This window comes from Canis aureus, chromosome 32 (assembly GCF_053574225.1).
Source record: "Canis aureus isolate CA01 chromosome 32, VMU_Caureus_v.1.0, whole genome shotgun sequence".
In the NCBI taxonomy this organism is placed as follows: domain Eukaryota; kingdom Metazoa; phylum Chordata; class Mammalia; order Carnivora; family Canidae; genus Canis; species Canis aureus.
The window spans coordinates 19,767,977-19,787,841 of record NC_135642.1 but is presented as its reverse complement, the minus strand read 5'-3'; the positions used below and the strand labels follow the sequence as shown (position 1 = coordinate 19,787,841).

Genomic DNA, 19,865 nt, shown 5'->3' with positions numbered 1-19,865 from the left:
AAAAATAACTTGCCATAGACTAAGGAGCATCTCATTTTTTCCCCAAGGTTTTACAAAGTATTTAGTATCTTTAAAATTCACTCATTGCATAATTCTCTAGGGTTCATTTATGTACTATGGAGGACTCAGTCAACTTGTTGATTTAACTAGTGCTTAATTTTAAAGAGAAGTCCTGGGGATCCCTGGGTGGCTCAGTGGTTTGGCGCCTGCCTTTGGCCTGGGGCGTGATCCTGGGGTCCCGGGATCAAGTCCTGCGTCGGGCTCCCAGCATGGAGCCTGCTTCTCCCTCTGCCTGTGTCTCTGCCTCTCTCTCTCTCTGTCTATCATGAATAAATAAATAAATCTTAAAAAAAAAATAGAAGTCATAAGCAGCCCTCTTCTGTTTAATATAGTATTTGAATCTTCTGATTGCTATACATTGTAGGACAATATATTGGGACTTGAAGAAAGACATTACAGATACTGACAGTCGACAAATAAGACAATTCATTCATCTCTTAATCACCATTTATCTTGAAACTTAAATGAATTTATCTAGTTTTTATAGGCAGAATGCTAAAGAAAAATTTTTTCTAGAAAAAAAATTGGAGAGTGAAGTCAAATGCTTTTATGTCAGGTTTGGAATTATGCTTTTCAGAGTATTTTCTGTAGAAAACTGAATCTTAAAGCTCTGTTTTTACTCAACTGTGTTACCAGAGCTGAGTATCATGTATCTTTTCATCTTTGGAATTAGATGGCAGTCTGTTAATTAGTCACTCTCCAAAGGGTTTCTATCAAATTATTAGAGCTTTTAAGGGTTTCTGGCCACCTGCTGCTGGTATTTCTGTTCTTACCACCTGGGCACAGTAGAGCTGGCTACTTAGATTCCCCGAGGGGATGTGTGGTTGTCAAGTCCCCAAGGTCTGATTACTGGCAGGACAGGATTCTGAGACTCCAGTCTGCCCCATGATAACATAATACTATGATTGTACCATTATCACAACTTGCTGTGTTTCCATAAAGAAGTTTTAAAATTCTATTGTAATGTTAAGTGTATTTAAGACATTTGTAGAAAAAAAGCCTTCTAATATAAATCCTGATATTGTGTATTCCCCTGTTTCCCAAGTGAAATGATGAACATAATTTATGTGGAATTTCAATAATTTATTAAATGGAGAAATTAGGAACTTCTTTGACTTCTAAAGTCAAAATCACTCATTGCAAGGCAGCTGTGGTTCGGCATCTCATGTTTCATTCAGGGTGATATTGATGCTGACTTTCCTGTCTCAGTTGCAGCAGTTACTCACTGACCTTCCGCATGATATGCTAGATGATGACTTGTCCTCCCCCGAGCTCCACTATTCGGACTGCAGCGAGGATGGCACAGACGAAGAGTAAGGACTGAACGCTTTTTCTTGTACATTGCAATTCTATAATGCTCTTTCTTTTGATTCTCAGTAGCAATAATGTATGTACATGGTTGAAAAATTGTAGACTAATTGTTAGAATTTTGGGTGAAGATTGGAGGAAAAACATGTTAAAATATTGGGTTCTTTGTGATATCTATGTCCAAATAAGTGATAGGCTCTAAAGTATTGATTTTTCTCAAGGCTACATCGCTCTGAGCAGTTGGAGATGAACTGGCATGAGCATCAAGTGCTGCCTAAATCTCAAAATGTAAATGTAAGTATCTGGTGGGTAATGACTTTGGTGAGAGTGGGAATGGATCATAGTCCCTTTGTTTTTACTCTTGTTATCTAATAGGACTATAATGAGATTCGGGATATATATGTTGGAAAGAAACGTAGCAACGGCTGGGAAGACAATCAAAGTAAAAATGATGACCAGCATCCTGGCTACCATCCCAAAGAAGGTGGAGATGAAGGCGGGAGTGGTTATAGTCCTCCAAGTAATTATGAACAGACGGATTTATATCATCTTCCGGAAAACTTTAGGCCATTTATCAATGGTCAGAAGCAGGAATTTAATAGTCAACCAACCAATGTAATTAAATTTTCAGAACCTCAAAGGAATCATTTCCAGGTATTGTAAGAATTTGACTTTCAGAAATTTGTGTGTATGTGTGCACGTATTTGCTTGTGTGCATATTTAAAAAATGTACATAAAATGTGCATATTTAAAATATGCACATAAGTGCAAAGATAGGCTTTATTTTCAGTACAAAAATCCCTGAGAGTGCTTTTATTCAGGTTCATGTTAAATTAGTCATGCTGTTTTCTGTTTACAATCTAATGAAATCATGATCTTAAGTTAGAGTTTTTAAAGAGAGGCTTTATAGAAACAGTTAAATGGCAAAAGTTATGTTTACCAGAGAATAACCATCCTCACTTGCTGCTGCTTCTGGCTTCTACCACTTCACCAAGCTTCAGTGAGAAGCTACATTCAGGTCTCCTTTTTTTTTTTTTTTTTTTTTAAGATTTTTAAAAAAAATTATTCATTTATGAATTTATGAAAGACAGAGAGAGAGAGAGAGAGAGCGTGCGAGAGAGGCAGGCAGAGACACAGGCAGAGGGAGAGGCAGGCTCCATGCAGGGAGCCTGATGTGGGACTCGATCCTGGGTCTCCAGGATCACGCCCTGGGCCGAAGGCAGGCGCTAAACCACTGAGCCACCCCAGGATCCCCACATTCAGGTCTCTTGATATAGTTTTAAAGTGGTAAATCTATGTAGATGACACCGTTTAGTTATTATCTTGATTTGTCTAGCTTATCACCTTTATGACAAATTTTAGGTTGACTACTTTTTTTTTTTTAATATTTTATTTGTTTATTCATGAGGGACACACACACACACACACAGAGAGAGAGAGAGAGAGACGCAGAAACACAGGCAGAGGGAGAAGCAGGCTCCATGCAGGGAGCCTGACATGGGACTTGATCCCGAGTCTCCAGGATCACGCCCTGGGCTGAAGGCAGGTGCTAAACCTACTGAGCCACCAGGGCTGCCCTAGGTTGACTACTTTTTTTTTTTTAATTTTTTTATTTATTTATGATAGGCACACAGTGAGAGAGAGAGAGGCAGAGACAGGCAGAGGGAGAAGCAGGCTCCACGCACCAGGAGCCCAACGTGGGATTCGATCCCGGGTCTCCAGGATCGCGCCCTGGGCCAAAGGCAGGCACCAAACCGCTGCGCCACCCAGGGATCCCAGGTTGACTACTTTTAAGCTGATACTTGTTTTGTGATGTTAACAGCAGTAGATAGGATGAATGTTAAGGAAAGAAACACTTTTAAAATTTCTTATCCTGGGAGAGTTTATAAGATTTTAGGATATAGGTGGCTGCTTCTTAGTCTGAGTGACATCGATTTTGCCAATAGCTTTTCTCTTTTTGCCAACAGCTATTCTGTGTCACCCAATGACAGGATGACTTTTTGATCCTTTTAAGGTGGTCATTTTCTCTTCTAACTCTGTGGAATGTTAATTATTCCACAAATGTTACTGAATATTTATTACATATGAGGCCTTGTACCACATATTCTTGTTATTTAATACATACATTTTTATGTTCCCAAGATGTTGGCATCAACTAAATCATTCTTAAATATTTATATACAATCTTTGGAATTCTTGAGTGTTATTTATGGAATTGGCCCCATTGTATGCTCAGAAGTATAATTAAGGTACATAAAATTATATATTTTATAGACTTTTAATTAAGAGTTAAATAACTCTAAGCGATACATTTTTAAGCAAAGATTATATGTATAAAGTTTGTGATTGTACCACAATTAAATTTCATAACAAAATTGAGGTGTCTAATTTAGATCATTTTCAAAGAAAACGCCAAATCCTGATTGTCAATTTCATTTATTATCTTTTGATAGCAATTTGTTACATCACAAGGTCCCAGTTGTCAAGCTTTGGAACCATATAAAGTGACGTACAAACCTTATCAGTCTTCTGCCCGGAATAATGACTCACCAGCCCAGGAGATAGCAGGAAGTGACACATTTGAAGGCCTGCAACAACAATTTTTAGAAGCTAATGGAAGTATGTATCAAGTTTATATTTATTTCTTAATAACAGAAATGGAGAGTTTTGAACACTGGACATACTCAATAGTCGTTATTTCTTCTCAAAGTATGATAATGGAATTGTGGTTGATTTTCTTTTTTTTTAAGTTCCCTTATTGTTAGAGATCCTGAAGTATTTATGAGTAAACTGATTGAAGTCTTGGATTTACTTTAAATAATATGTTGCTGGAAGAAATGTTGGGTGGAGATATAGATAAAGCAAGACTGGCCATAGGTTCATAATTATTGAATCTGGGTGATGGGTCCATGGGGTTCATTGTGCTCTTCTCTCTACCTTATATCTGAAACTTACCATAATAAATCATTAATATAAAAAAATAAAACATTAATAATGTTCTTCTCAACGATATATTTCAGTTCTAATTGGTTAAGATTTTTCATTAGATTCATGTTTTTCTTACTGAAGTCTAATTTGGAGAGTGAAATAGAATTTTCTCTTCAATCTTGGATTTTTCATTACTACGTAGATATGTAATTTAGTAAGTCAGCCATTATCTTAAGTTTTTATTTTTAGACTTTTAGTGTAATAATTGGGCAACTCTGATATAAAGTATTTAATATTCAGAATTTAAACTAGCTTTTTCTCAAATTTAGTCATGTGGCATTTCCAAAAAAAAAAATTTTCCTTTATATAGTGCATATATAAATATGAGAATGAGAAAAGTGTTACTAGAGTTTTAAGGTGAGGACACATCCAAAACCAAAAGCTAGAACTTATGCTGTGACTGACCTATGAAGTGTTTCATACATTTAACTTTTATTGTTACACTTTCTGGCATGTGAAATAACTTTTAGTTATTGTGCATTTTGAAGAGCCAGTGTGACTCTAGAGTGTGGCAGCAAGACTTTTGTTTGTTTCACATTTAAGGGGCAGGGGAAAAGTCATTGACTCTTCTGGGTTTCCTGGGCTACACCAAGTAAACTGGACTTCATGCTATAACTTCAGAGTACTGCTTCCATCATACACGTGGGCTGTGGGGTAGTTATAGGGGGAGGCGAGACCTCACTTCCTCCAAAGGAATCAAGAGCAAATATGAGGTCACCTCTCTTTGTTTAGAGGTTTTATGGAATGAGATGAGGAAGTCCAGCCTGTGTGGCATAACTGGTTTTAGACTGAGTAAATAAGCATCACCTCGTGGCCTCACATCTTGGTATTTGCTCTTTCAGTTTCATTGTGTTAGTTGCATTTGTATTTCTGGCCTTTCTTTGTATATAACCTTGTCACTCTAACAGTCTGAATTTTATCAAGTTGATTTATCTTTTGGTTAAGTAAGTTACATGTTTGTCTAAATTTGACATTTGGAAATTAATTAAATAACTTCATAGCATGATAGTGCTGAATTTAGTGATTACAGCTTTTTAGCTACAGTAGTTTAAAAAGATGACTTTGGGGAGAGGTGTAGCCTATAGGCTGCTCATTCCTGGGCTAGCCCTATTCTAAGTTGATTTGTAACAAAATTTTCAGTCTCTAAGGGTTTCTTTTGGTCTTAACCATATCTCTTTTTTAAAAAATGAAGATTGTTAAATAAAAATGAAGATTGTTTTGCTTGTTAGCAAGTAGAAGCATTGTTCTAGTAGAAAATTAAGAAAATATTTGTCATTTTGTTGTTGAGGCACTATCCTTCTACACATTATTTTTTCTTTTAATCCCCAGTCATTTTTAAATGGTCCTTAAAATGACTTTAATCATGTCTGAAAGAAGACCTCAAAATTCTTTATTAATCTATTCATTCATTTGGTAATGTAGCAGTTATGTGCTAGCATAAATGTGAATGCACTATAATTCCCACTCCTGTTTAAAATAAAATATTTTGAGAAGAATGTCCAGAAATGTTCTTTAAAAATGGCTTTATAGAAGCTGATTTTTTTTTCAATTTTATGAGCACACTGAATGCTGTTCCACTGTTATTGTTAAATGCTAATCTTCAGCCAAAATAGTAGTGACTCAGAGTTACACTCTAGACCAGTGACGACTTAAACTTTTCTAACAGTGACTACAGTAAGAAGTACATTTTTTAAATATTATCTATGTAAATAAGTATATATAACTAAAAAGTTTCACAAAATAATCGTTTTTCATACTACATGATGTACTCTGATATATTCTTCTTTTTAATGCTAGTCACAATCCATTGAATTGATTTCATGATAATGAGTTGTATCCACAATTTTACATTTATCTAATAAATTATCTTTAATTTTAATGCAGATTCTGCAGAAAATATGCAGATTATCCAACTTCAGGTTCTTAACAAAGCAAAAGAGAGACAACTAGACAATTTAGTTGAAAAGTTAAGTGAAAGTGAGCATCAAATTAGATATCTGAATCACCAGCTTCTAATAATCAAAGGTAAGATGACACCTGTTGGGTGCTATCATTTATGAGGTACACTAGAGCTAGATATCTTTTTCTAATAGCCTCACTTTAAATATGAAGCTTAGAGAGTTGATGTACTTGGTCAGAGAGCTCAGTAATGAGTCAGTCAAAATGAAACAAAAACCCCGGACTTTTGACACCTTGCCTTGGGATTATTTTTCACCAGAACATTCTATTTCGAGGTCCTCGTTTTCTCCCTTTCTCTTCTATAGGCTGTTAGAATCAGTGAACATTATTTAACTATGCTGATAGCATTCTATCCTAATAAGTTGTTGCTTCCTTGTACAGTTTACCTTGGATGAAGTATTCCAATTCCCAGAGACTTGTGTTTAGTTTGTAATACATTTTCTAAGCCTACAAATTAACATAAGATTTTAATCCAAGTAAGAGTTAGTGATCCTGAACTCCTTTGGGTGTGTCAAGGAGAAAAATGGAGCCATTACTGGGAAAGCACATAGAATAAACACAAGTTCAAATGAAAATTGCTTACTCTTCACGCTTTCTGTAGTTTTGGTCAGTGCTGGACTTTTCATTTATAGAATAATTTTGTGACTGAACTCTAACTTGTTTCAAACTTAATTGATAGTGAAAAGGTCTCTTTCTGTAATATTTTTAGAATTTATTTTGAGAGAAGAACTTGTAAACTGTTACAGTAAAGTATGTGGGAAGAATTTAAGATTAGGTGAATTTAAAAGTTCATTGCATTGTGTATAAAAAACAAATAGTTCTCAGAGTCTTTCTTTGGTTAGTAGAGATTTGTCACATCCATGTTGCTTCTCAAGTAAACAAATGCTGAAATCATTGTTAGGAAATCTTGTGGTCCCCCAAAAAATACAGTAAAATTTTTGAAGGAAGTGGTTCTGGTTCTCTCAATTTTTTTTGGTGTCACTCGGGCATTCTTTTTTGGAATTTTTCCTGGTTTTCTCTAAATCAGCTCAAGTTTACTATCTGAATTGAACTGAACATTTATATGATATGTATCTGATACGTGATAGAGATTGTGACAATTGGGATCCCTGTACAGTAATTTATTATTTATATAAACATTTTTAATGTTCTAGATGAAAAGGATGGTTTGACCCTCAGCCTTCGAGAATCACAGAAACTCTTTCAGAATGGAAAAGAAAGAGAAATACAGCTTGAAGCACAAATAAAAGCACTGGAGACTCAAATACAAGCATTAAAAGTGAACGAAGAACAGGTAAATATTTTATCATGATTATTTGTGGTAAAAGGTTGTTTATTTTAGTGAAATGGTTACTTAACTTTTTTGGTAATGTGGGACTAAATGTAGCAGAACTTTACAGTTTATATCATTTTCTACCATAAGTCTGCTTTTGTTTCCCTTACCTCGGAGGGATGGTGCTTGCATTCACCCAGTCATCTGTGATAGTCTCTAGTCTCTTTTGGGGGAGAGGAGTGAGGGTGGGAGAGAGGGAAAGAATCTTAAGCAGGCTACACGCCCAGTGCAGAGACCAACTTGGGGTTTGATCTCATGACCCTGAGATCATGACCTGAGCTAAAATTGAGAGTTGGACATTTTACTGACTGAGCCACTCAGGTGCAGGGTAAAAGTCTCTGGTCTTTTACCCCTTCCCCAAATTCTCTCTTATGGTTGGTCTTTTTGAAATACTGATTGTTTTTCCCCTGCTTAAAGCCTGACCCTGCTTTGCTTATGGGATGAGGTATGGCACTGAAATGGCCATCTGATCCTTGCCTACGTCTTCCCTTATTCTCCTCAAACTCAGTAGTGGGTGTGTTGTTTTTATGTACTTGTATATGCTGTCTCTTCTCTCTGGAAGGTCCTTTCCACAGCACACTGCTAGTTGATTAACACCCCTTGCTCAAGGGGTTTCTTTTCTAAGTCTTCCCTGCCTTCTATCACATATATATCTCTATTCCTACTCTGATACTATCATGATTATAGTTTTATGGTTTGTTTTGAAATGTGATAAACAAGGGCTACTGTTAGTATTCTTAAAAAATATTGTAGCTCTTTTTCACATTTTCTTTACTAGATTTTGCATATCAACTTTTCATGTTTGTAAGAAATCTTACTGGGATTTTGATTAGTGAAGCATTGTGTTTATGATTTTATCGATGAGTTAATCAATAAATCAATTTGACCTTTTGGAGAGGTCAAATTACTTGCCCAAGGTTACAAAGCCAGTTATTGACAAAACAGCAGCACCTAAATTTCCTGACCCCAACAGACTTACCTTTAAAGTGGTGGCACAGGGATCCCTGGGTGGCGCAGCAGTTTAGCGCCTGCCTTTGGCCCGGGGCGTGATCCTGGAGACCCGGGATCGAATCCCATGTCGGGCTCCCGGTGCATGGAGCCTGCTTCTCCCTCTGCCTGTGTCTCTGCCTCTCTCTCTCTCTCTGTGTGTGACTATCATAAATAAATAAAAATTAAAAAAAAAAAAAAGTGGTGGCACAGGGGCACCTGGGCGGTTCAGTCAGTGGAGCGTGTGACTCTTGGTCTGGGGGTTGTGGGTTTGAGCCCCAAGTTGGGTGTAGAAGTTACTTCAAAATAAAATCTTAAAAACAAAGATAAAGTGGTGGTATGTTCTTTGGTTAATGAGATAGATAGCCATATAATGATTGGAAATGGTCCCAAGACATTAGTAGCCAAGCTGGGTGGGGGTGGCGGTGGGGGTGGGGGTGACTCATGAGAGTAATAACATTTTGGAGGAGGGTGGTGGTTAAAATTGAAGTGACTATAAAATTGTGAGTTAGGTTTTTTTTTTTTTTTTTTTTTTAATTTTTTTTTTATTTATTTACGATTGTCACACACACACACAGAGAGAGAGAGAGAGAGAGAGAGAGGCAGAGACACAGGCAGAGGGAGAAGCAGGCTCCATGCAACGGGAGCCCGACATGGGATTCGATCCCGGGTCTCCAGGATCGCGCCCTGAGCCAAAGGCAGGCGCTAAACTGCTGCGCCACCCAGGGATCCCTGTGAGTTAGGTTTTGGATGAGATTTGTGGCTAATTCTGAGGATGGTTTTGTGAAAGAATTTGAACAGTGCTGTGTCATATCTGGTTCCTTATCCTTCCAGTGTCCCCCCAAACAAGTCACTTTATCTCTAAAGTAGCCCATAGCTCCATATTCCTACTCTCCTTCATCATGCCATATCCTATTATTCTATTTTAAAACTATCTGAAACAATCTCATTTGTTTACTTGTTATTGATTGTCTCTTCCCACCAGAAAGTTGTAAGAGTTTGGACCTTGCCTATCTTGTCATCATGTCCTTAAGTGCTTAGAACCTGCTTGGTACAAAGTATTCACATTATTTATTGAACAAATGAATAAATGTCCTAAGCACTTAAAACAATATTGAAATAGTCAAACTCTGGAATAGAAATGAAGAATAAGCCTCATTTGAAATTTTAATTTTTGTGTGTGATAGAGACTATTAACATTTTTAACTTTTTGAAAACTGATAGCTCTTATAGAAAAGTTGAATTACTTTTATATAGTAAACGGTTATAACTTTTTAATCTTTTTATAAGTTAGAAATTGCATGTATAAGAAATAAAGCATAAATGAAAACATAAGTGGATGGTTGGGTAGCTCAGTTGGTTAAGTGGCTGCCTTTGGCTCAAGTCATGATCCCCAGGTCAGGTGTTGGGATAGAACCCTGTTGTTAGGCTCCCTGCTCAGCAAGGAGTCTACTTCTCCTTCTCCCTCTTCGCCTCCCCCTACTTAGGTTCTCTCTCTTGCTCTCATAAATAAATAAAATCTTAAGGAAAAAATAAATGAAAATATAAGTAAAACAGAATCACAAAGTGTACTGATTTTCTATCATTAACATGAACTTAATGGCTTGAAACAATGCTTATTATCTTACAGTTCAGAAGTCAGAAGTCTGACATGGGTCTCACTGGGCAAAACTCAAGGTGTCAGCAGGGCTGTACTGCTTTTTGGAGACTCTGGGAAGAATCCATTTCCTTGCCTTTTCCAGCTACTGGCGGCCACTGGCATTTCTTAGCTTATGGCCCATTTTCATCTTCAGAGCCAGAAGTCACTGGTTCTGAATTTCCTGCCTCAGTTTGCCTCATTTAAGGACTTTTCTGGATACATTGGGCCCACCCAGATTATCCAGGATAATCATTTTTATTCTATGGTTATCTGATTAGCAATTTTAATTTGGTTTACGGCCTTACTTTTCCCTTGCCATGTAACATAACATATTCATAGGGTTTAGGGATTAGGACATGGACCTCTTTTGGGAGCCATTATTTAGCCTAGTACCGCATTATTTTTCAACAACTGTATAGATACAGTTTTCAAAACTTTGTTTTTAGCAAGTGATCATTGACAATTTTCATTAGTCTTTCAAGAAACAGTTGTCATTTTTCTGTGAGTTGGAATTTTTTAACAGTTGGATTGCGTCCCCACCCCCCCTGGGCTCAGAGCAATGCAAACAGCACTGGGGCCAGTACAGTAGCTGCAGATTCCTTTTCTGGTACCCATACTGCCATCATGCAAAGCAAAATCCTCTATCACTCTCCTCAGATAACTACAGACTTTTTTTCTCAGAGAATAGTGTTTCCAGCAACCATGGGCCTGGTGGGTTCCAGCTAGGGGAAGTCTTAAGGAACTAGAGCCACCATAGGGAGACCCTTCCTTGTCTGTTTTTCTTAAAGGATGGTAGATTTTTAGAGTTAAAGTCCATAAGGAGAGTACAGTTAAAGTCAAAATACTTTAAACATGGCTATCTTGTGTGTATCTAACTAGATGATTAAGAAGTCCAGGACAACTGAAATGGCTCTTGAGAGCCTGAAACAGCAGCTGCTGGACCTCCATCATTCTGAATCACTTCAGCGTTCTAGAGAGCAACATGAGAGTGTTGTTATGGGCCTCACGAAGAAGCATGAAGAACAAGTGTTGTCCTTACAAAGGAAATTGGATGCTACAGTTACTGCACTTAAGGAGCAGGTTAGGATGATTTCACATGAACAACTGTTCTAAACCAGTAAAGCTGGTTATTTTTTGCAACTGATATTTTGTGGGGTTCATAATACGGAAATTTTGGATGCTTGCAGTAGGTGTTTGTGAGTAAAACTTAAGAGCCAAATATTTTCAATCTATTAATATGCCCTGAAGGCTTAATTTTGGAAATTCTCTTAGAGGGCTGGTCAGTACTTTCTCAATTCTCACGTTACTAGTCCTTTATTTGTAGAGTATTTATACATATTGTTCTTATTGCCCTGGAGTAAATCCATACTGAAAAGAGTGAATGTTCTGGGAGCTGGTCTGAATTTGAGAGGTATCCTGGGACACAAGTTACTGAAAGCCTTTCTTGAGTAATTAACCTGTCAGTAAATTCTAGACAATTCTAGAAGTGGTTCTTGGGAGTTAATTTTTGAGAATAGTGTAAAAAAAAAAAAGGGGGGGGGGGAAGAAAGTCTGACCTAAAATCCCTGAGATTTGTAACTTGAGCATCTCTGTGTATTATTTTTGCCCCAAAGGGAACAAAATGTAAGATGTGGGTGAGTCAGTTGGTGGGTTTGCTTGTGTTCCAAACCCCAGGTAATCACTTGAATGAATAAAATTTCAGAGTGTACTTTTCTTCATGTAATTTCAGAATTAACCCGAGAGAAGAAGAGCAGAAAAATAAGATGGGAGGGTATGGCAAATCCCAGTGCACTTAAAATTCATCCTGATTTGGGTTATTTCTTATTTATGCACCTGCCTAAATTTTTCCATGTTTTAGGTAGAAGTACAGAAGATTATGTACATAAGTACACAAGTACTGAATTATTGCCAGTAATAAATGTATACTGTCTTATTTTATTTTTATATGTATTTATATGACTTTTTAATTATATTTATTTTCCTAAATAGCTTTTTTTAATAGAAATATTGTGATTTTGATTGGTGTGAAGAATATGTGGGGAAGGACAAGGGCTATGCCAAATTATTGACAAAATCTTTAGTATTTAAGCAAATGGCATTTGAGATATAGTTTTTTTGTTTTGTTTTGTTTTGTTTTTGAGATATAGTTTTATTTATCTTGGCTGTGTTTGTGTAGTAGCATTAAAGTTAGTTGGACTTGGACAGTGGTCCTTCCTGGATGACAAGAGGGGTGGAATCTGGTTGGCTTTTCCATGCAGGGTTGAGGATAGAGTGCCATTCTCTGCTGACTTTGGTTACACAGAAGGGCTGGAAGAAATTCTTGCTGTGTTCAACCCCTGTGCTCACTCTATTCTCTGTTCTTACCACTCCCTTGACCCTCACTTTAATAGAAGGACCCTGGACTAGAACACAGAACCAAGTCTTGATTCTATGCTGACTGGGCTTCAGATACCTGAACCATAAATTGAAAGTGTGATTAAGATCTTTTCCACTGTTACATTCTGTGACTGTTTTTATTTTATTTTTTTAAGCAGACCATAGCACTGAGACTAGCCTGTGGATATAATTGCATAACTGTTTTTGCAAAGTGGTGATTCCACAGTGCTTATAGTTTCTCCTTTTGGGGATGTTTCTGAGGTTATTTCTTTTGTGTTGTCAATTTGGAATCATTTGGCTCAGCAGTATTTTTAATAAAAGGACAATCCATATTATCTCAGAATCCATATTGAGATTTCTGATTAGAGAGGTGCTGTAAAGATCAACCAGGAGATGGGAGATCCCTGCCTTTAATCAGAAAAGTATATGAGTGTATTCTATATAGAGCAGGTTGATTTCTTAACTAACTGGTAACCATACATACATTCTTCATTTTGCCCCTTGCCCTTTTTTTCTTTATAAAAGTTATTGAAGAGCTATAAAGTATTTCCCTTTCAGATAAACCTTTTCCTATGTTCCATTCAGCACATCACCCAGACAAGTAAAACAACTTTTTGAAAATAGGAGCAAGGTACAAATAACTGGATAATTTAGTAAATGAACTTAAATAAGTTTGCCAATTTCTGAGGAAGGTTCTGAGCAGCTTTCACATAGTTAGCTGTGTCCCTATGTGCTATGCACTATATGCGTACGGTGCTAACAGAGTCCATGTTTACATGGAGCACATTGTGCTAGTTATACACTTTTAACCTGGCATCCCTGAAGGCAGTTTATGATTAGACGCCAAGGCTTTGATAGATCCTCTCAAATTGTGGATACAATTTTCTTTTACACGTCCGTATATGTGTTTTTCGTTTTGTTTTTTGAGAAGACCCACAAACGTGCTCAGATTTCCCAAGAAGTTCATGCAAGAGGTTCTCCGTGCAAGAGGTTCTTGGAAAAGGTTAAAAATCACTGCTTTATGAACAGCTTGTTCTTGGTGGGAAAGGACTATAATTGTAAACTAATCATATTATTACACTGATAGCAAACCCTCTCCTGGGCTCTCCTGCCTTCTGTCTCCCATTCATGGAGATGTCGTGTTCTGAGATCTCTGAATGTCAGGCTAAGATCTCCGATTATCTCTTTGATGGTAAAGAATCTTTCTTCATTCTGGTCTTGAAATCTACAGCTTTAGGTAAAGTTGTGAACTTCGGTTTCTATGTCATGACTTTTGCCTGGTCTACTTTCTAACTTTCTTTTAGTGTTAGATTTAAAGGCTCCAGTGAAACACTTTCTCTTGGCTGAGAAATTCCCACAGACCTCTGTGTGGCCTAATCCTCATTTTTCTGTGCACTAGAAATCTTGTTGAGCTCTATTTGCTCCCATAGATTCAGCTATTCTATCACCACCCTTCTCATTCAGTCTTAAAGATGTCTGCCTTTAACCCTCTTGAACTAAATGTTCTCACTCAAGCTACTCATAGAAAAGAAGGAACCACTCATTTTGTTTTTTGATATTGAAACTGCACAGGGGCAGCCCCGGTGGCGCAGTGGTTTAGCGCTGCCTGCAGCCTGGGGTGTGATCCTGGAGATCCGGGATCGAGTCCCACATCGGGCTCCCTGCATGGAGCCTGCTTCTCCCTCTGCCTGTGACTCTGCCTCTCTCTCTCTCTCTCTCTCTCTCTCTCTCTGAATAAATTAAAAAAAAAAAAAAGAGAGACCGCACAGGTTTATTATGAGTGTAATTGGTTTCCCCTGAACTTGTCAACAGGAAAAAATGTGGTTCAGTTGATTGTTGCATTTAGTCAAGTTATTGCCACAGTCAGCCTTCTCTTTATAGTGTTTTTCATATCTCCCTTTTCTTGAACTTTCTTTTTGTCAGCTCTTAGTCTCTTATTTATAAAAGGTATTATGGCCTCCCCAGCCCATATGTGTTGTCTCCCCACCCCTTCTCTCACACACATTCATACTGTCATTAATGTTAGCCCATTCTTGTGTTTGCCATGTTATTTTGGCGCTTCAGAACCATGCTTTTCAAGCTGGCCTGGGAATCAGCAGCAGTGTGCCAAGAGGTTTGCACTGTTGAATAAACATGGAGCAGTTTCCAGAAGTTTCACTTTGCTCAGAAATTTGGTAGAAAAAATTTAAAGCAGACATGACTACATTATGAAATAGTATGCAAAATTCACATGGATTTGCAAACTAAAACAAGAGACTTCAGAGTCTCTTTCCCCTGCTTAATGATGCTGTCATTATCCTTATAAGGTGTACCTTGTGGTACTGTCCTTAGGGCATTATTAAGCTTTAGATTATCCTATGGATCAGGCCCCAATTGCCTTCTCTGCTTCAAATCTCTTTGATATTCTTCTTACTATTTACTTTCTTCAGGCTTTTTCAGGTAACTTCAACCAGTTCCTTTAATTTACTCCTGCCTATCTCATGCTCTGCTTTTTGTGTGGAATCCAGCCTACATAGTCTTTTTTGAATGAGAAGTGGTGATTTCTTCTACCTAGGCATGGGACTCCCATGGCTTATTACTCCCAAATGCATTTTTCTTTTTAAAGAAATTTGAATATATTGTATGCATGCTCCATATTTTCTATATATCTCCATATAGTTACACACATGAATGAATGGGTGCACTCATACAAACACACATACACATTTATCCTGTCTGGTTTTCTTTGTCATTTATTTTTAAAGGTTTTTTTGTTTGTTTTTGTATCACTCACTGTGTGTAAGATACTGCATAGGTACCTTCAAGGAGATTTTATTAAGAAAAATACATAAAAGGTAGAAAGAAAAATATAAGAGAAACAGATTAAGTATAAAAGAAGTTCAGAAGAGGGAGAGATTATTTTTGGCTGCTCAGTAGAATGAGCTTTTGGCTCTTCAGAATAGAGTGAGTTTCCATGTGTTTATCTGTATCCTTACTGTCTTAGGATACAGATTGCATGGTTCAAAGTGGTCTGCCTAAATATATATACATACCCTTATAGTGACAGTGTAAAATGTAAATTGAACTATAATACATTTTCTTTGGCTTGAATAGAATCTAATTTTAGAATATCAGTGAGTTGTGATTGTAGAACAGAAAGGACTTTAGAAATTACTGAATTTAACCTTTATTAACATAATTACAAAAGAAAAAACAGATGGAGAAGTTGATGACTCACCCAAGATCATTAAAGTTTATTCTAACTCCCAGTCCTGTGCACTTAACCTTGTCAAAGAGGTGATGCTGCTCTGTAGTGATTTTATGTTTGACCTATGTATCATATTTGTTAGCTTAGTATTTAATAACTGATCATGAAAGTGACTTCTTGGATACTTTTTCTCCTTAGGAAGATATCTGTTGTCATTTGAAAGATCAAGTGAAAGAACTGGAAAGGAATCAAGAAGCAACCAAATTAGAAAAGACTGAGATCATTAACAGATTGACGAGAAGTCTGGAGGAGAGTCAGAAGCAGTGTGCCAACATTTTGCACTCAGGTGGGTGTCCAAGATTGGCTCTTGTCATCCCACGAGGCTAGTATGATGAGCAGAGAGAACATAGGATCCATGAATTATAAAAATCCAGAAAAGTTCACTAGTGACAATTTTTTTAACATTGTTAACTGTATATGCATAAAGGTATGGTGCATTTTCATTAGATAATTTAGAGAACACAAGCAAGTACAAAGTGGCAAATAAAGATAACGGCAAATAAAAATAACCAATGATCCTACTACACAGAACTATTGTTAATGTTTGAATGTATTTCCTTCAAGCAAAATTACCTACCCACACTGTAGGCAATTCCCTGCTTCTGTACATAGTGCATTTTTGAAAACATACTGAGGCCGAATGTGCAAAAATTGAACAATAAAATATGTTTTAAGGCAGATTCTCTCCCTGGGAAGTAAAAATGATTATGAAATCCCACTTTTTAGACTCAAACTGATCCTGTATTTCCACCATTTTGTGAAACTTCTTTACATTTCTTTTCCCCTTTCACACTTATCTGGTCAGTTGAAGCTAGGGAGTTATATTTTTGTCATGATTTCTTTTCTTTTTTTTTTTTTTTTTTTTTTAAAGATCTTATGTATTTATTGATGAGAGACACAGACAGAGAGATACGGACAGAGACACAGGTAGAGGGAGAAGCAGGCAAGGACCACGATGTGGGACTTGATCCCGGGACTCCAGGATCAAGCCCTGAGCCAAAGGCAGATGCTCAACTGCTGAGCCACCCAGGCATCCCGCTTATGATTTCTCATATGGTTTTCATGGTATTAAGTTTGAGACATACACTTTTTGTCCTTAGTTTCAGCAGTCCTTTTGTTTCTTGTTTTTATAGAATGATTTTAGAGTAAAAGGCAATAAAATAATCACATATATGCAAACTGCCCTACAGACAAAACTGCCCTGTTTGCTGGTGAGTAGCTCCTGCTGTGAAAATAGCTCAATGGTTATTCATTAGCTGACATATGAAAGTCACACAATGGCATATAAAGCCAATTCAGACTGTTGGCACAATGTATATAAGAGCAGCTTACTCAAAAGTTGAAAGATTTCAAAGATTGTCAGAATATTAGTGTGCATATGTTTTTGGTGGGGGCAGAATTTGGCTCATACACTGTTTGGCCCCCTCTCCCAGTTTAGTATCCTCATGTTTCACATGGCATTATTTAGTGAGCCTTTTTTCCTTGCCACTAAAGGCTTTGAAAATATGATTTTCTTTAGTTGCATAATATGCCATCATTGCTTTGCTTAACCATTTCCCAGATGCTCTTTTTTCTTTTGAGGAAGCCCAATAAAGTCCCTTTTACATGGGAGCCTTCCCCTAGTACATTTAAAACATTAGGTTACCGAAGTTTCCAAAGCATTGCCCGAATATGCTTTTTTCACATGTGGAGGTGGGGGTGGTGGAAATAAAAGCATTTCGAAAGAAGCTAAAGGCAGCAAGATGTAGTTTTCTTATTAGAGGGTAGAAATGGGTTCCAAAGAATTTTTGCTTTGGCTTTCTATGAGTTGGAACATTATGCTCCTATTAAAGGACTCTTGGTATTAAGGTCTGTAGACGTGGCTGATTTGATTCATAGCACGGTCACAGTAGTCCAAGTCTTCAACCTCCCAAGGACATATGAAGAGCCATACTAAGTGTGTGGACATGTCTTGGAGGTGTCTGGACCCATGCTTTCTGGGTCCCACTGGTTATACCTTCGAGCTCCTAGAAAAGTAATGAAATGGTGATAATGCAGAACTCCACCTTCTGTAGTCTTCTGTACATCATAGGTACTTTGTCCCTTTACTTTTGGTGTGTTCTATGATTTCCCCCCCTCCATAGGCTCAGTACAGGAGGTGGCTCAGCTACGGTTCCAGCTGCAGCAAGCACAAAAAGCACACGCTATGAGTGAAAACATGAACAAGGCTTTGCAAGTGAGTGTTGCCACCTGGAAGAGACTCTGTGGGTAACTGAATTAGGCAGTGCTTACATCACTTTTCTAAACCTTGGATTTCTCTATAAAAGAGGTGGTTGGCCCATCTCCAGACCAGGCAATGAGAGTTGTTCACAGTCTCACCCACATAGGTAGTCAAGCCCAGGTCTGTCTGGACTGCAGAGCCAGGGCCTGTCCACCACCTGTCCACATCCCCACCCCCCATCAGTCTGCCTGTCTGTTGCCTCCATGTGGCATGTCCTTTCATTTATGGGTATATCCCAGAGATAAGTATATCTACAGGTGTGGGAGACCTGCAGTTTAGCTGCAATTCTCTCACATCCTCCTCCAGCGCTACTTACATTTTCCACTGGAGGAAGAGTTCCAGTATTACCTCTGTTGGAAAGACGTATTTTGCCTTTTCCCACCGGCAGACTAAAGTACAACACGTTCTTGGCAAACCGGTCTACTCTGTCTTCCAGGAAGCCAAAAAGTGCTGCCATCAGTTTGTCAGCTCAAGGGACACTTTTTATGGAGGACAAAAAGTAAGGGAGGGATGAGAGAAGCTCCTTATGTTTGCTTTCTCATTCATTTATTCCTTGGTTCATTCAGTTTTCTGGAAAACCTGATATGTGCTAGCCTTTCTAAAGTTATATAGATATTTTAATTATGCACCCATGTTCGTAGCAGCATCATTTTAAAGTTGTTATTTGATGTATGTGAAGAAGCCTTTCTGCTTTCTGTTGATCATTAAAATGAATTTAGAAGCATAGATAAATGACTGATTCCTTCATGTAGGAAAATAATTGTCAACAATTTTGTGTTTTAGGAAGAATTAACAGAACTGAAAGATGAAATTTCTCTCTATGAATCTGCCGCAAAATTAGGAATACTTCCAAGTGACTCAGAAGGAGAATTAAATATAGAACTCACTGAATCATATGTGGATTTGGGTATTAAGAAAGTCAACTGGAAAAAATCCAAAGTGAAGAGGTATTAAGCAAATAGTTTACTATAGAAGAGTCTGCATTAATAGTACTGAAGAGACATGTAAATGAGTGGCACCAGGCATGAAATGAGAGCTGACTAGGGATTCTTGAATGTGGGACAGTATGCCTTAGTTATTTCTAATGAGGTGTAAATGTGTGAAATAAAAATGAACAGAAACCTCAACTATTGATATTGAACTATCTTCAGTACCAATAGACATGTCAATTTCAATAAGGTATAAAATGATTAAAGTTAAAATATACAGAGTAAATTCTATGACTGAGGTTATGTATCTTTTATTATTGAGGTAAGGATGTATTATTTTTATTTGTACTGTGTGTGGAAGGCATTTATCAATGGCATGTGAAAAAATAAGCGTTAATTTTCCCTAGGATCTTGACTGTGATCTTACTTTTAAAATACGGATTCTGTCTTTTATACCACTGTTTGACACAGATGCTTTAGCAATCTCATGAAAGGAACAGAGGTGAAAAGGGTGGGGTGGTGGGAGAGGGAACACATTTTGGTACTGTTAAACACTTAAGAGATGAATGAAGGACAGGATGTATATTTTTGAAGCACTTGCGGTCTGGAAGGTGCTATGCAAGGCTCTAGGAGTAGAGGACAAAAGATGAGGATGAAACTCTCCCTCTAGGGAGTTCACATGTGTGTGGGCAAGGAAAGGGAGGCATACTTGTGAGCAGCTAAATGCTGTGTGCTACACATTATCCTGGATATACAAAGAGGCATCTATCCAGTCATTC

The 19,865-nt window shown here is 37.5% G+C and overlaps 2 protein-coding genes across 20 annotated transcripts in view; one reads left to right on the top strand and one right to left on the bottom strand.

The window, feature by feature from the left end:
- Nucleotides 1-19,865, top strand: part of CEP152 (centrosomal protein 152) — an 88,522-nt gene that overhangs the window by 13,013 nt on the left and 55,644 nt on the right. For 2 of the 4 annotated variants that reach the window (XM_077881027.1, XM_077881025.1), the window contains exons 3-13: nucleotides 1,270-1,373; nucleotides 1,590-1,662; nucleotides 1,744-2,022; nucleotides 2,995-3,147; nucleotides 3,822-3,987; nucleotides 6,241-6,381; nucleotides 7,470-7,609; nucleotides 11,154-11,354; nucleotides 16,036-16,183; nucleotides 18,021-18,112; nucleotides 18,941-19,104. In XM_077881027.1, the coding sequence (XP_077737153.1) occupies nucleotides 1,270-1,373; nucleotides 1,590-1,662; nucleotides 1,744-2,022; nucleotides 2,995-3,147; nucleotides 3,822-3,987; nucleotides 6,241-6,381; nucleotides 7,470-7,609; nucleotides 11,154-11,354; nucleotides 16,036-16,183; nucleotides 18,021-18,112; nucleotides 18,941-19,104 (1,661 nt within the window). The remainder of the gene's footprint in view (nucleotides 1-1,269; nucleotides 1,374-1,589; nucleotides 1,663-1,743; nucleotides 2,023-2,994; nucleotides 3,148-3,821; nucleotides 3,988-6,240; nucleotides 6,382-7,469; nucleotides 7,610-11,153; nucleotides 11,355-16,035; nucleotides 16,184-18,020; nucleotides 18,113-18,940; nucleotides 19,105-19,865) is intronic. The other 2 variants (XM_077881028.1, XM_077881026.1) reach the window with 1 other exon arrangement.
- The window catches only part of LOC144303181 (uncharacterized), a 151,241-nt gene that overhangs the window by 108,961 nt on the left and 22,415 nt on the right, over nucleotides 1-19,865 (bottom strand). Inside the window, exon 3 of one of the 16 annotated variants that reach the window (XR_013370238.1) lies at nucleotides 3,789-3,956. The exons of the other annotated variants lie outside the window; for them this stretch is intronic. The gene's annotated coding sequence lies outside the window, so the exon portion shown is untranslated. Of the gene's footprint in view, nucleotides 1-3,788; nucleotides 3,957-19,865 lie in introns of those variants that run through there. 16 annotated transcript variants of the gene reach the window in all.